This window comes from Aplidium turbinatum, chromosome 9 (assembly GCF_918807975.1).
Source record: "Aplidium turbinatum chromosome 9, kaAplTurb1.1, whole genome shotgun sequence".
In the NCBI taxonomy this organism is placed as follows: Eukaryota; Metazoa; Chordata; class Ascidiacea; order Aplousobranchia; family Polyclinidae; genus Aplidium; species Aplidium turbinatum.
In genome coordinates, this window is record NC_137480.1 from 17262718 (window position 1) to 17278806 (window position 16089).

Here is a 16089-nt window from a genome sequence, read left to right on the forward strand (position 1 = left end):
AGTCGATCTTTGTACACTCCGTTCTTTTGGTTTCCACATTTTTTGCAGTATTGCCAGAAACACAGCTGGGAATGTAAGTGCCACACTTCAACTACTGTAAATGTTTTCGATAAAATCTATTTTGAATTCAAATACCAGCTTTTAAAGCTTTAGCCGTTTCTTCTAAAACAAGTTACATTAATTTACCTTAAAATATTTTTTGAAAAGTAACAAGCCTTTTCTTGTTCCAAAAAAAGTGTGGGCCACTATAGGCCTACTGACCATTGCCACTATAGGCCTACTGACCAAACAATAACAACACAAAGTTGTTAAGTATTTTAGCAAAGGTTTCAAAGGCAACTAAATAGGAATTGGTAGCATGAGCAGCATCGCTAGAAAATAAACTGCTTCCATTGGCAATCACATGACGAAAGTTAGGCTACTGTAGTGTAGAGGGTTTAAGTCTACGGGGGAGGGGTGATCACCTGCCCTAAAACACAGAAGGAACCGGAACCGGCCCGCAAACTGATATCATTCGCCGCCACGTGCTGCGGAAATAACAACTGCACTACAACTGTTAAGAAAAAAAGTTACCAAACTTTTTGTAAAGGACTGACATTGCTGTTTATCACTAGGCCACCACAAATGGGACAGCCTAGGCCAAATTTGGAAAGATGTAATGTTTTTATGTTTTTTCAAGAGCACGATGCCCTATAGTGTATCACAGCAGGAGATAACTTTTCAAGAAACCTTTCGATTTTCATCACAACTTTGCTATTTCACCGCTGACTTTGTTATTTATTGTGCTCAATTCAAGTCAATGGAAATTCTAAATAGTTGTACATTTTTTCGCAATTTGCATCCGGCATGCAACTGTTAATCTCGCAGCAATCCGGCCCTCAGAGAAAAAAGTTTGGTGACCCCTGGTTTAATGGGACAAAATACCTTACTCGTCCTTAAAATAAACAAACTTGCACCAGTGATAAAGTGATGAACTTTATTAGGATTGTATCACGATCATAAACTTATCACGAAAGTTATATTAACCTACAACTCATAATCCTCAAGTTCCTTGTTTTTAGAATAATGTGACTAAAATGTTATTTGAAGGTTGTATGCAGCTGGCTCCACACGGCATGGCAACTTTTTTATTCTAATTTAGCAAACCAGACGTATTTGCTTCTTGGCCTGTATTGAGTTCTCTGAAATATTTAGGTCTAATGTCTCATTAAAACGTCCAATGAAGTTAAAATATAAGAGAGTCAAAATCCTTGTAGAAGATGGGTTAGGCTACTATTCGCAAGCTAACGTTGTGTTTTTGATACAGGCTTTCTTGTAAAATATAGGCTTGCTAAATGTAGCACATTGTCAAGCTGTAAAGATTCTGTAGAATATTTTCGACAAATCTTGTGATTAACGACATCAGCTTTAATGTGAAGATGAATTTTCTGATCAGAAACACAAAAGATTCACTTCCTCCTAATCAGACTAGACCCATCCATTCGAACGAATCGAGTTCTGGGAGTGTTGGTCAAGCCAATCCTCTCCACCCGGACCAGACTAAACACTCCCCACCTGTCTTTCCACCTTCACGGTATGAAAGGAACCCAAGCTTCGAGCATAGTCATTACAACGTTTTTGACTCTGACAGACAGTCGGGTTATGGAACTGCGCTTGAAACTAATACTTGGCAGCCTTACCATGCATCGGAAGCTCCGGTATCACGCAACGGTTCTGTGGAAAGTTCTCTTTTGCAAAGCCATTCACGCAAAGAACTTGATGAACGATTAATAAAAGAGCAATGGAAACAGGAAGCGAATCGAAATCCCTTCTCGGCACCTCCTTACAGTCATCTTTCGTCGAATTTCGGACATAAGCACAACATGTACAAGAGCTCTAACAGTCCGACAGTACCATTGCAACAACCATCGCCAAAATTAGCTTCGTCGCCTGCTGCAAGAATCGAAAATGGCAACCGGCTCGAATTAACAAAACAAAACTCAGAATCTAACGAGAGATCACAGCCGTTGAACCCATCTACTGAAGCATTGAGTATGCTAAGAAGTGGAGTGCCCACATGTAAGGACTCTCATACAGTGATACCAGGTTATCGACCTTGCCAAGCGTCCATACAAGACGACTACCATGCTAAAAATACTGTCACCTCCAGTCATTTTGCAATGAATCCAAATTTATCCAACAGCGGCTACCCAGTCGCTCACCATAATTTTTCAATTGGTTATCCTCGTGATCCTACAGCTCACGCCAATTCCGTGTCTACACCTGAAGGAATATATATTTCTGGAGGGAGTAAGTAATAGAATGAGTTTGCTGTTTTTTTTCCAGTGAACGTTTAGAAAAAAATTATATTTGTTAGATTCAATTTCGTACCTAGGTCACATTTATTTCTGCTTTTGATTTGTCAGAGGCTTGAGACAAGTGCAACCGATTTGAAACAAATAACAAGTGAATTTAGAATTGTATGAACTTTTTCCACGATTGAAAACTGTTTTGCCAGCAAAACCTACCGTAAAAAATAAAAAGTCGCTGGGCCAAGATTTGATAGCAATTATTTATTTCAACACACAACAGTGGTACGGTATTCAAACTGTCAAAAGATCACAACCTCAGCAGTTTTCTAAATGGATGAAAATTTTTTATGAAAGTCGACAAATTAAAGTTATTTCTATGCTGATACAGTTGTAAAGACCAATAACGTATACAGCATAGTAAGTAAGAGCATACATACATAATGTAAGGGCACAAATTTTACTGACGTAATGCACACTCTGACACAACAATAATTTAACTATCAAAAGTACGCTGTCCGAAGAATATTATTCGGATGCGCTTTTGATAAGATATTGTATGAAATGGAAAGAAGATTTCAACATAGGATGAAAAAAATCTTTCATATCTTCCAAACTTGTTCCTTTGAATGTTGTCTTCTCAGAACAGTGTTACTCAACAATTCTAGAAGATCACTTTGGTTGATTTAAGTTTGGGATATTTGGTTCAATATGACAACCCACATTGAAGAATATTGTAGTTACGGATGATTAAACGTGGTTTAACAAATGTTTGAAAATATTTTTGTGAAATTATTTTTGTGTCACAGTGTGCATTACGTCAGTAAAATTAGTGCCCTTGCATTAATATTTATGTATGATGTTTTAACAAATCATTTAAAATTTGAACAACTTGAACTCTGAACTGACATTTTTGATGGTTTCGGCTGAACGTGTGGAAAAGATTCGCCATATACTGTAAAAGAATAAAAGAACCTTTCTATAAATAAAATTGAAGATATTTAAGCTTAGCATGGCGATGAACAAAAAAAAAGACGAGATGCTCAGAGTGTGAAGAGCGGAAAATTTCCGTTTCACCCCAATGGCATGGTCCGATTCTTGATTGTGTGGTGTCATTCAAGGCATGTTTATTTAATTATTATTTGAAGCAATTGTATTAGTTTAAGTGCCAATTTTTGTCGTTTTACAACAACATTAAACAAAAACTTCAAAAGCACTGTTAGCATTGAACTTTTCGATTGTTCAATTTATCGTAAATGACTTTAACGATGCGATGGTTGATTTTGTAAATATTTTTATCTCGATTTTTCGCCATTTTGTTTTCAAGTACAGTAGATGTAAGAAAAACCGTGAAAATGATCTGATAAGAAAAAAGTTTAAAAGTTGAACTTTCATTTATTTATTGCTTCTTTTAATTAGAAATCGTTAGAAAAAAAAATGAACAAATTAAAGCTGCAAAAATATATCTTGAAAATAAAAATGTAGGTTCTGGTAAATTCCTGTCAGCATTTGATGAATGCAAAGTAGCAGTACTTTCTTCATTGAGCTAAGGTGGGTTTATACTGTACTTAATGAAATACAGTGATTAGTATCCAGATAAAAACAATGAGATAAAAAGCGGGAAACTGTTTGTTGAAACAGTCAAATGTGATGGCATTGTTACTGTAATTTAATAGTATTTTTTTTTTTATTTAACTTACTCAAAAACCCAATCTAGAAGCTATGCTCAAACATTGAGGCAGATCGATATTGCATTTATATTATGTAAAAGAAACCAAACAAAGCTGCAAAAGCATTAAATATGACAATTACTTCTTTCTATACTCATAAGTTAAATGCATTGGTTGGGGTGGAAAGAAAAAAGTAATGACAGTTATTTCTTAAAATTGAAAATATCGTGGATTAGTTGATCACACAGTTTTTTAAAAGATGTGAACAATTTGTAATAGATGGAAGGGAAAGAATAAAATGTTTTGATGCTTAAAGTCTAATATGTCCTCACATAGCCTATGCGGCACTCCTTTTCAATGCAAGATAATAAATTTATCTGATAAAGTTCAACAAAATTATACAGTTGAAAAAATAGCTTTTTAACTTACACAACATACTTTTAAAATCTATTCAAGATGGCATAAAGTCTTTAAACAAAACGCTTTGGCAACACAGAAAGGAGTTGCTTTGTTTAGCTTGTGGGGCCAAAGGTTTGTAATTTTGCCACCCTAGACTATGCAAGAAGATGATATTTGAGTACTTTTAAACAAAATTAGAGAGGCTTTGTTTGCATAACATTTTGTGCAACTACGCTTGCTTAGACAATAGAAAAACATGAATAGAAGAAACTTAACATAAAAACATCTAGCAAGACATCTGTTGTGTTAACAAACTTCTATTGTGATGTTGAATTGTTCTGTTGTTTTAGTTCTGCATGATCAAAGAATCTAACAGTACAACACTACTGTATATGCTAACGTTTACGAGGAAAAAATTGTTACCAATAACTTCTTTGTTTAGTTGATCCGTATTCGAATCACATGGGACAGTATCAAGCTTTCAACTATCCGTACTACAACTATCCATCTGCGATCCACGGTAATCCAGTAGCATCGGAACTTATTTCCTCTTCTCAAGGTAAGAGCTGGTATTCCAGTTCTAGGACTTTGTGTAAGAGGATCCTTAAGTTGAATGTAGGTCAATATATACCCGGAAATAATTTTCGTGTAAATATTCCCCCAGAGTAATTCCTCTGGTAAATATTCACCCGGAAAATAACCCCATAGAAATAATTTCTTTCCAAAAAATACCCTCCTGGAAAAAATTCTTTTCGGAAGTATTCTCCTGGAAAAATTTCTTCCGCTGAAAAAAGCATCTCCCTCTGAAGAAAGTGTCCTCTGAAAAAATATATTACCTTGGCAAATATATTTCCCAGGTAAAAATTCTTAAGATGAACATTGCAAGGGTAGATTTTGTTCTGAAAGACTTTTTCCAGAGAGATTTTTACCGATTATTTTACCAGTCAGATTGTCGCATGGTCTTTTCTTCGACTGCAGTTTTAACATAAACAAAAGTAATGTGTTCCATACCTGGTTTTTTAAATTTTATAAAATGTAAAAAAAAAACTTGATTAAGTGATTATATCTTCCTTCCAGCAATATTTTGTACCGTATGTGAATGATAACATACCGTTTGATTTTGTTGATTTTAAATTTTGTGGTTTTATTTGATAAAATAAAGATAACAAGTCAATATACTGTAATCAAACGTCTTGATTCTATTGTAAAAACTATCTCAGCGAAGTCACTTGGAAAACAACCTAAACAGCAAAATTTGTCATTTTTACATTGATTCAACGTCTGCAGATGTTGCAAATGTTAAATCAATGTAAAAATGAAGAATTTTGATGTCTGGGAACTGTCTACGCTCAATGAGTAAAACCCGATGTAGTGGAAGCCGTTCTCAAAGGCTACTCTAAAAGGCAATCGTATGAATGAACCTACTACTAAAATGTACTGTAAATAGACGAACCGAACCTAATATATTTTGAAACCAATATAACACAACCTTATTAAACTTTACCTTGCACAAACTAATTTAACTCTGCTCAATGTATTCTTCTACTTTGCAGTTCAACACGAGCTTCTTTCCTACCCGAGTGCGTATCCTCACAATTATTCAAACACTGCTTCAGGCCAGTCATATTCGACCATCATTGGAAAGTCGGGTCATACCAGAAGGAGGAGACGACCCTATAGCAAATATCAACTCGCGGAACTTGAACGAGAATTTATTCAAAATGAGTTTATCAGCAGAGAAATGCGAGAGCAGATATCTCGTCGAGTAAACTTGAGTGACCGTCAGGTGAAAATTTGGTTTCAAAATCGCAGAATGAAAAAGAAGAGGATGCAAAATAAGGGAGAAGCGGTTCCCGAAGAAGAAGACGATTTTCAACAAGACGAGAGTCCGACCGATACGCCCAGAACTTTACAAATGATGCATAGCAATGAAACGTTTCTATCTTCGTAGCATAATGTTTGCTTAATTCTTCTAAATTTATCCGGCAATCTGCCACTTACTTATGTATTTTGCCTTAACCTCATCCAAGATAAAGCTGGTTTAAAGATAGTTTGGTTACTAGGTGTATTTTCAATATGCATTTTTGTTGTTGTTAATGGTTGAAGGTACTTTATACGCTTTGCAAGCGATGTAAAATACAGTACACCGAATTTGTTTTTACGTTTTGTTTAATATTGTTAATCGTAAAGCATTAAAATAATTCATTTCTTTATTTTTGCAAAAGTCTACTATAATTATGAGATCACAAATAGTAAAATACACCCTAAGATGCATTCCAAGGCACGAAATCAGTCGTTTTTTACATTCAGACGTCTGTAGACATCTGAATGTAATTCAACATCTGCAGACGTTGAATCGATGTAAAAAACGACTGATTTGCTATGTCTGGGTTGTGTCTTTTACTATACTAAAAAAATTTAATGTCATTAATGTAGTTTATGCTGTTAAACACAGTAAAATTACTTCTGCAGTATTGGTACACCATTAGACCGAACTTTGAACTCAAAATTTTGATTAAAGCAAACAATTTTTGCATTTACATGCAAGAGCCAAGAATATAGCGGTTAATGAAGAACAAAACACGAAAAAAAATACTACTGATATCTACGGTATGTCAGCATTCAACTTGCAAAAATAGTTCACCTACTAACAGGTTTTCCAGATTTTTACCGCAATCAAACATTGAAATGTAATGAGTCGGACCTTTACGTTTACCTTTGCCTGTTAAATAAGGCTCAAAGTCATTTCTGATTTTAAAAATTTTCATAAAAAAGCGATGTCATTTTCATTAATGTTTTATATTATAATGCCTCTCTGTAGGCTACTTCAAAATGCAATAGCTTATAAAAATCATACATCGACAGCGAATTGAGATGATTTTTAAAATTATAATTTTTTTGAGTACTAAGCCTATTGTATATTGCATATTTTTCCACTCTTTAAGCTGAAAACATTTATCATATTTCTCTAGAACACAATTCCTTGTAGGCTGCGTAATAATTTGCTTTGTTATAGCTATTAATAAGGAATAGCTTTCTTCTCGGAATAATTGTAGCCGACGTTTATAGATCTTTTTCGATAAAGTTTTTTATTTGCATTTCCATCTGACCTACTGCAGTTAAAAAAAACCAGAAATTACCTAGCGGGAACGTGCAGATTGCATTCAAAATCCTGTGTTCAAGAACTAACCATGGTCACAAGTAACTTGTGAGTCACTCACAACTTTGTAACTTTAAACTACTGGTAAAACTGTGAATTTAATAGGACAACAAATCTTCTCGCGCAAATTTGCATAAATGAATTGAATTTTATTCATTTTATTGTGGAAAATTATTATCCTCTGACTGAGATAGCTTTTTGAGAGCCTAATCCTGACCGTTTTGCATACTTGTAGACTTGTAGAGGTTTTGAACCATTGACACAGGCCGGGGCACAGAGATTGACAAAGGAAAGTTTCCACTTGTTGTATGTGAATTATTTCATCAACTAGATGCTGCTGAATATGAGCAGTCTTTAATATGAGTTGCTCAAGCGCACTACGAGAGTCAAACCAGCGCCGCTTGAGCTTGCGGTGTTTTCGTGCACAAAGTCGGGCTCTGACAAACTGAGCTATGGTGGTGGAATTTGTCACAACAAGCTATCGATGTAGCGGAAATGACAGATCACTACCAAAAAGTGACATTGCATTTTCTTGTCAAAAACGAATCCAGAGAAACTGATTGATACTTATCAGCATTGTTTTTATTTTTTGGTCTATTATTTGATCTCTGGAAAGGGCATGTCTTGTAGGACAGATTCTACAGCTGCTGCCAAAGTTGAAACTTTTCTCAAAAGAAGTAATTAACATATTTTCAATTAAAAAGATTAAACAAGGGCCGAAAGATCAAACAAACATATCAAAGGCGGCTGTAATTAAAATCAATGAAAAAAAATCAATTGTCAATCGCTTTTCTGTGTTGGACGCGCAGCAGAGAGAAATCTAACCCCCAGAAAGATGCTATACATCTTGGCAGCGTGAGAAGTCGTTCTATAATTGCCCTAGTTTGAAATAAAACATGCATATAATTTGCTAAACACTGTATAGGGAATAGACAATTCTACATAATGTCTTTGATGATTTTTCTTCAGAAGATATCATCAAGCCTATATCCAACAAAGACAAAACATTTGTGACGGATACTGATCAAATGATGTCACCAGTCAGTAAAACTTTTCTATTGAGAAAAGCATTTTGCTCTGTTAACAATTTATTGATTTGTGAAGTTGCAGAATTTTTGCACCGTAGGCTACAAAAAAGAAAACTGCTCTAATCAGCTTATTCAATGGCTGTTATGATCACAAAAGTTTTAAAGCAATTATTTTGATACATCCTAATAAAATTAGCATATATTTTCAAGATATACAATTGTAAAGCCTGTATAAAGCTGCAATTTGCGTTGGGTTGTGACAACTATACACAGTGAACTGTCAGCCGCTGTGTTTGCACTGCGTTTGAAAATGTCACTTAACTTGTCGTAAAATAATGACTCCCTGCTTCTTAAACACACTGAAATGTCCGGTGAAGAACTGAAATTGCAGCAATTATTTATCCACGTCTTCCCAGTCGTGGACAGCTGAGAGACAGGAAAGTCTTTTTACCACCGGATCCTCTTTACCACCCTAATCGGGCATCGTAAAAATAACTTTCACTCTGGTCTGCAGATTTTATTTTCTTTCAAACTGACATTGATTGATGTCTATTCAATGACAACTAATGCGTTCTGTTTAACGACTTTATAGTAATCATTGCCGCGTTATATGCAAAATGATAAAACTAAGTAAGATAACTGAGACAAGCAGTGGCGTAATGTTGAAAGAGGATCCACTGACTATTTATATTGCAAATGCCTCGTTTTTGAAATAAAAAGTTTACACGAGTAAATGGGCCAAGTGTCTGCTGCACAGTGTGCAATTTTCTTTCTCTCAGGTGGTTCCTTCTCGACCCCTGTCATCAGTTACATCGCTGGTGGCAGGCAGACAGAGGACAGAGAAGTCATTCACCACAATGGCTTTAGCCGCCTCTGCTGCATGATCATGACCATACAACAAACTAAAATCTTAGTATTTTTTCTAGAGAGAACTATCTCAATTGCAAAGAATTCGAGATCGAGCTTTAGTTTGAAGGCTAGAGTTCCAGATGAAGATGAAGTTTGTCCTCCGTGAAAGTTTAATTATATACACGCTCGATTTTACAAATAAAGAAGCAGTAAGATCAACCAGCCATTATTCAAATTTCCAGTGTGTGTTTGAGCAACGTATTTCGAAAACAGATTTTTATTCAGCGATACGTAGTGAAAAAAAAAATTCATTGGCGGCAAGATCTCAACAGCAAATGAAAACTTCAAGATGTTTATCGGTATGTCTGGGCCTTCTGTAAATATGCGAAACTTTGAGAAAAACATACAAAGAAGCTATTTGACTTTCACCGGGGGTAAAAATTTCCACAATCAATGCAGACGCACTGCAGTGGCGTAGCCAAGGGGGGGGTTTTGGGGGTTACAACCCCCCCTTTGGCACGCGTGTGACGTCACGATATTGAGAATGATGCTTTCAGTCTAAAAAAAATTGCCTAATTTTAAACAAAATTGCATTAAAAGAGCAAGTTTTGCCAATAACAAACATCTCAGCCAGGAATAAGCAACAAGAAAACATAGAGATTTAGCTTTATTTCCAAAAAATGCCGAAGAAAACATGATCTTATCCTTTTGCTATGCCACCAGACACCACCATTTTACAGGAATATTCGTAACCACATTTTTGTTGAAAATGCTCTCAGAATGCACCAAATTCAAAGTAAATTTTCAAAATTTTCTGGTGGAGGCCCCTCAGACCCCCCGCCGCTGGGTCGTCAAACCCCCCCCCTTTCAAAATTCCTGGCTACGCTACTGAGACGCAGTATTTGCATAAAACCTGCAACCGGGAAACTGATTTAGGTTGTGTGTCCTTCGGTACCAATCCTTAGCAATTACAAAAGGCTTTACTGCTGGTGATTAAAAAAAGTATGTCATGTCTCATGTCGGTCTCATTTACAGTATATGCTGTGTTTTAATTATAATTTGGATAAGCAATATCAATGTTCGTTTTCGGTGAATCCTTAAACTATACATAGTTTATGACCTGACCTCAGCGTTAATAGGTTACAGGCACTTCATTCTCGCAAATAGATCTTTTAAAGCAAAACGTTATGAGGAAACAGTTTTCAAACAAGGCAGTTGTTAAGTTTGGAACGACTTCGCATTTTTGTTTAATCTTAAATTAAAATTTTCCACTTCAAGTAATTTGAAAAATTTAATGTGATAGCGTATGATATCAATCTTTAACTAAATAGCTTTAGAAAAAGGGTGAGTCGATATACATTATAGGCCTAGTCCAGTAACGCATTGCATGGATATATATAGCTGATAACAAAGAGAATAACCTGACGTTGTATTGATATCTGATAGTACTTTAGTACCGTAACTCCAAATATTGACTTTTTAAAGTTTTATGATGAAAACTACATTTTGTGACAACGCTCAGTGCCATGAAGATTAAAAAGAAAGTTAAGATGTTGTCTTGAAAAGTTGACTACTTGCTTTGTCATTCACCCAGTGCACTTTCAATGGAAGTACATGCGTTCCGATTCCTACACCATGTTGTATCAAACTGCAGACCACAAAGGCTACTCCACGGCTTTACCGCGTTTACTCCACCAAGGGCAGTTGGTCTGTCAATACTAGACGACTTTACCATCAAGTGACTGCTCGCGGAATACCCAGACATCTGACCCAAATGAAACGCAGTTTACAGAAAGAACTTTTCAAACAAAAGCAAAAGATGTTTGAACGAACTCGATGTGACAAAAAATGATTAAATTAACAAATTAAGTTAAACTTTCAACCTTTCATTTTTCTTTCGTTTTTCTTTCAAATCTTTACCTTCCAGCAATTCAGTTTTCAATAGCGCTTTATCATCTCGCTCAACTACACAATATCATCACTGCAATGATTTAGAGTTCAATTTATTTGGTGCATAAGTGTATATTTGTACAAGCAGCAGTAATAAACTTTATCTATTGACTGGGCTTTGACTTTGTGGCAGGGTAAGCTTTTGTTTTCCAACGTGAGTCATGTTGTCTTCAATGTTTCATGACGACGAATTTGCATCATCATGACATTATTGACAAATAAGTAAACCTCCCCAATCACTGACGTATTGTGCGAGACAATACTAAACTATTGTAACTGCTGAAATAAAAGCAACAAGTTAAGTTGAGCAATTAAATGTCATCTTTTTTTCTATTCAAAAATGTTTTTACAAAAAGTTGACTTTTTAATTACACTTGTAATAAACACTACAATAATTTCCAATTTAATTCACAATTTATTCAATTTATTCACTCTTTAGTTGGCTATGTGTTTTTGGTTATGTAACTGCAAGTGGTGATTGTAAGTGACTGTCGTGAAAGTTAACATTCTAAACTTAATCGAGAAAGAAGATAACTTGATGACATGGGTCGGGCTACGGGAAGCTGAAAATTTTCTGCTACTAAAAAGTTGATACAAGTGTTTTACAGGAACATGCTGCATCTCATTGAACACAGGACGCAATATCATTTTTGTAAATCGTTTTCAAAGTAGCCTAAGTGGAATTCTTGTTGAAAGTTCTAGACTGCCACAAACATGCAAACCAATACAAGATTTGCCATATTTATTTTAAATACACATAATGCTAAATTAATTGACAATTCGACATGCATTTTAATATAGTCCTGATACTTATCTTCTGTTGACAGGTCTTTGCTTCCCTGAACCTTGCACTCGTGCTGCCTTTGTCGCCACCTGGCGGGTGCAGGCAAAAGCACAACTGCAGGGTAAAACGACTCAAAGTCTATGAAATTCTCATTTATTTTTCATTATAAAAGCATTCTTTAAAAACATTACCAAGAAGTTGATCAACTGTTTGGGCCAAAATGTTTTTATAATCCTGTTAAAATATTTGATCTTACTGAAGTGTAGCCTACCATTCACTGCACAAAAATCTTGCTATGTTTCTTCGATCTGTTAGTAAATTGAAGAATCCAAGACGATATTTCGTAAGTCTTTCTAGGAAGTTGTAAATCATGGAGAGAAAGATATATCCACAACTTAAAACTACCTATGACGATCTTACGATTTGTGAGGTCTCATGACAAATAAGCTAAGACTAAAGGCTTCAGTTGTTTTGACCTTTAAGCTTTGTGCTGACTAAGCAAAAATTATTTTTCAAATATTGGGAAGCAACTGCGATTCAAAAGAAACTTCTGTTTCTAGTATGTAAAATGCAGATGGTTTACTGAATTATTTAAATTTAAGGAAATAACACGACACCAATGCAGAGTTTGTTAAACAGTTTTTACTCTTGGTAACTGTGCAAAATAAAAAAAAGAGTAAATTTTTATATGTAGGTGTGTAGACCATTTATTTTAAACCTTTAGACAAGTATAGTTAGGCTTTTTATCAAGAAAAACAATAACAAGAAATAAAATGGTTGTTACCATGATAGCTTTGAAGCACAAGAGCAGAAGTTGTTGCCAAATTTGCAGGCAATAAATAACTTAACTACAGAAGAATCGCTGTGAAAATTCAACCCAACATTTTGTACATCAGGTTGCATTCCATGTCTACGAATACAAAATGACTTCTAAATAACAATAATGCAAAATTATCTGATAAATTCCCAGCTACAGTAAATATAACTAATCTAAACCTGACAAGTTTGTTTTAATTTATTTGGGCCATTTCGCATCAAAAGTAAAACACTATGCAAAATAAGAACATTGAGTGTGAGTTTCCACTTAAAGAACAAAACAGCCTTAGTGATGAAATTATAAACGTAACACAAAAAATAAATCAACAAACTTACATTTTCTATTTGTATGAGTCTTCTTAGTGGAAAATAGCAAACATGAACAGTGTGAGCTGCTGATGGCCTTAGCCAGTAGTGGTTTCTTCTTGTAGACAAACTTTTATTCTTTTGTAGCCTTCTGCACATAGGCTACTACAGCTGAACTTTACCAAAGCTTCGGTACAGTACGATTTCCAATTTGTCAGTATGTTAATATACGGAAAGCATACTTTGGCACGGCTTAAAAAGCAAATGATAAGGTAAAGGAACAATGAAAGATTCAGTAAATAATTGACAGAAAATTTTGTTCCTATTTTATGGGACATTTTATAGCCTTTAGCCACGGCAGGGCTAAACATTCGGCAAACAAGCGGTTGTAACGCACGTTTAGTTTTTTTATGGTCTGACACAGCTCACATGATCAACTGCTGTACCATGCAATCGTAAGTCCCATTGTATGAATTATGTGTTTTCAGTTTTCCAGGTATGCAACGTTCGTATATTTGTAAAAATTCAACATCTCTTGATGCAAAAATTTCGTTCGATGCTGGTGTGCTCTCGTTAGCATCATCTAACGGCTACACGTTTGAAAGATCTGCAAGTTGAATTAATAATATTCTTTCATCTCACATTCCGTATCAATTTTATTGCTTTTCCAGTTGCACCCAATATTTGTAAGTAGGTCATAAAATTTTACTGATATTTAGTCTGGACTTGTGTAACATTTTAAATGTGTTTGAATCTTCGCACACAAAAGAAAAGGAACTTTCCTTTGTTATAAACTGTGATTAAGGTGACGCAAGTCTAACGTAGAAAAAGAAGCTTCTAACGTGGTTTCTAAATGTGCAACAGACACAGTTTATACATTCTTCGATTAGCCTGTAGGTCGAAAATGTTTTTGTGATTTTTGTTCATTGCATTTTCACGTTAGAATGTTGCAGGTTACTTCTGTTGTGACTCGTCACCACCAAATGCTGTTGTAGTGAGTGTGGATAAAAGTTTCTTGTTTACACTTACAATTTGTTATGACAACTCAGGACTGCGCAGTTGCTTATGAACTCAAACTTGTTTTAAGTGCAGACACTGCCTGTGAATACAGCAATACTGTTATTCAAAGCATTCAGCATTTTTTCATGCAAACTGATAGAATAACGATGCTATACCATGCGAAATAGCTCTGTTTGCATCAAGGTATCCCTGGCATCAATTCTATTTAAATAAGTAACTGTAATTTAGTAAAACAACTAACAAATTATGAAACAAAAGCTGGACTCAAACAAACCTATGCAAGATTTGTCTGTTAATTGGGCTTTTCAACTTAATTGGGCTTATGCAGGTCAACACTGGTCCGTATCAAGTGAGTGTGCTAGGGTGTGTGACAATAATCTATCTTTTGGAGAAATGAAGAAAATCGTGCGAATAGCATGCATTCATTCCAATGGAGCTTTAACAAAAAGTTGAACAAAAATTTGAAAAATAACATGCAACCTACATCTTAAGTTCTGGAATTTTACAAATCATTTTGATATTTCATCATAAGAACACTCAAAAACAGGTGATGTTTTAAACCAAGATCCAGTCAGCTATTCAGTCTTCTTCACAATGATTCAGCTTCTTTAGACTTGAAAAAATAATGTGGTATAGAACTGATTTGATGACAAAGAATGCCCCGTCTAATAAATTATTGCAGACTGAACTGACACGTTGTAATGGCCAGAAAACAAACTACAAGAAATAACGAAACTTAAGTACGTGAGTGACAGCTCGTTTGTTAGCTGGTTGAAAACAACTAGCATCGAAACCCAATCCAATAACAAGGTAAAAGCAATATTATCGTGCTATGAAATTGGGTTACTTTGATGAAGTGAGAGCAGCTTACAGAGCCAAACAAACAACAACCTCGAGTTGGTGGCAAGATGTAATAGAGTTGTTATGGTCTGTGACAACTAACAATAACCTATGTTTTGTATTAAACTCCTTGGCACTTCTTGAGATACCTCTCATCCTTATCATGGTTTTGAACCACATAGGTTACTTACTAAATAATACAGTAAAACAATTAACATAAAAACAGAAAATATATAGCAAACTTCTATGAAGGTCATGTAGAAATTCTTAATGGTCGATGAATAGGATATGAGAAATAGCTGTTGCTTCACCATCACATTCCTTACACGTAGTTGCCAGCGGCATTTCCAAATCGTGGCGTTCCAGGCAGCCAATGAAACAGTACGTCACAGCACAACATATGTTGTCGTCGTACGTTTCGTACCCAACGTGGCCTTGATTACCTAGAACTAGATGTTGAGTTCGTTAATCTTGCCAGCTTTCCCGTTGCCTTGTAATGTCCGAGGTTTCATTGGTCGACTAATTGATTTGTTTTGATAACAATATCTCTAAATTGCTGTTTGGTTTCTGCCACAAGCACTCCGCCCGAGGTATTGACTAGTGCAGAGAGTCATCTTCATTTTCTTCTTTCTTGTCAATATGTTTCAAGTATTGACGTCGAATATTATTCCGTTCATAACATATGTTCTTCTACATTGATGCCATTCTTGGTGCAGGAAATCCGGAGCATTTTTTTGTGTAACCGCATTTTTGCTGCTTTGATGCTCCGAAAATTTGCTAGGCTATAGTAAAGATCCTTGCCTCTCAATGGAGCTCTCTCCCACAGAAGACCTTCCTCCCGAAAAGCGTGAACCCTGGAAGTATAGGCAATGCCTCAACCGCTTAGGAACTGGCATAGGAAGATGTAAGACGTTGATGCGACACTGGGGGTATTCTTGAAAAAGCACAAGTTACAAATGTGGGCAGAAACAAACGATGC

The 16089-nt window shown here is 35.4% G+C and overlaps 1 protein-coding gene and 1 long non-coding RNA gene across 2 annotated transcripts; one reads left to right on the forward strand and one right to left on the reverse strand.

Moving 5' to 3' along the window:
- Positions 1 to 1418: 1418 nt before the first annotated feature.
- On the forward strand, positions 1419 to 6627 carry LOC145776743 (uncharacterized). Its single transcript, XM_082587970.1, has 3 exons — positions 1419 to 2289; positions 4800 to 4916; positions 5911 to 6627. The coding sequence occupies exons 1-3, from the start codon at positions 1419 to 1421 to the stop codon at positions 6306 to 6308; spliced, it is 1386 nt and encodes a 461-aa protein (XP_082444096.1). The 3' UTR covers positions 6309 to 6627.
- Positions 6628 to 11384: 4757 nt separating this feature from the next.
- LOC145777681 (uncharacterized) lies at positions 11385 to 13414 on the reverse strand. Its single transcript, XR_014290348.1, has 3 exons — positions 13281 to 13414; positions 12913 to 13038; positions 11385 to 11623 (listed from the first exon to the last, which is right to left on the reverse strand). It is a non-coding gene; the product is annotated as an uncharacterized LOC145777681 (long non-coding RNA).
- Between the last annotated feature and the right edge of the window lie 2675 nt (positions 13415 to 16089).

Coding starts and splice junctions, on each gene's coding strand:
- LOC145776743 (XM_082587970.1), top strand. CDS start 1,419: ATGAATTTTCTGATCAGAAACACAAAAGATTCACTTCCTCCTAATCAG. Junction 2,290..4,799: donor AATATATATTTCTGGAGGGA/GTAAGTAATAGA, acceptor TTCTTTGTTTAG/TTGATCCGTATTCGAATCAC. Junction 4,917..5,910: donor ACTTATTTCCTCTTCTCAAG/GTAAGAGCTGGT, acceptor TCTACTTTGCAG/TTCAACACGAGCTTCTTTCC.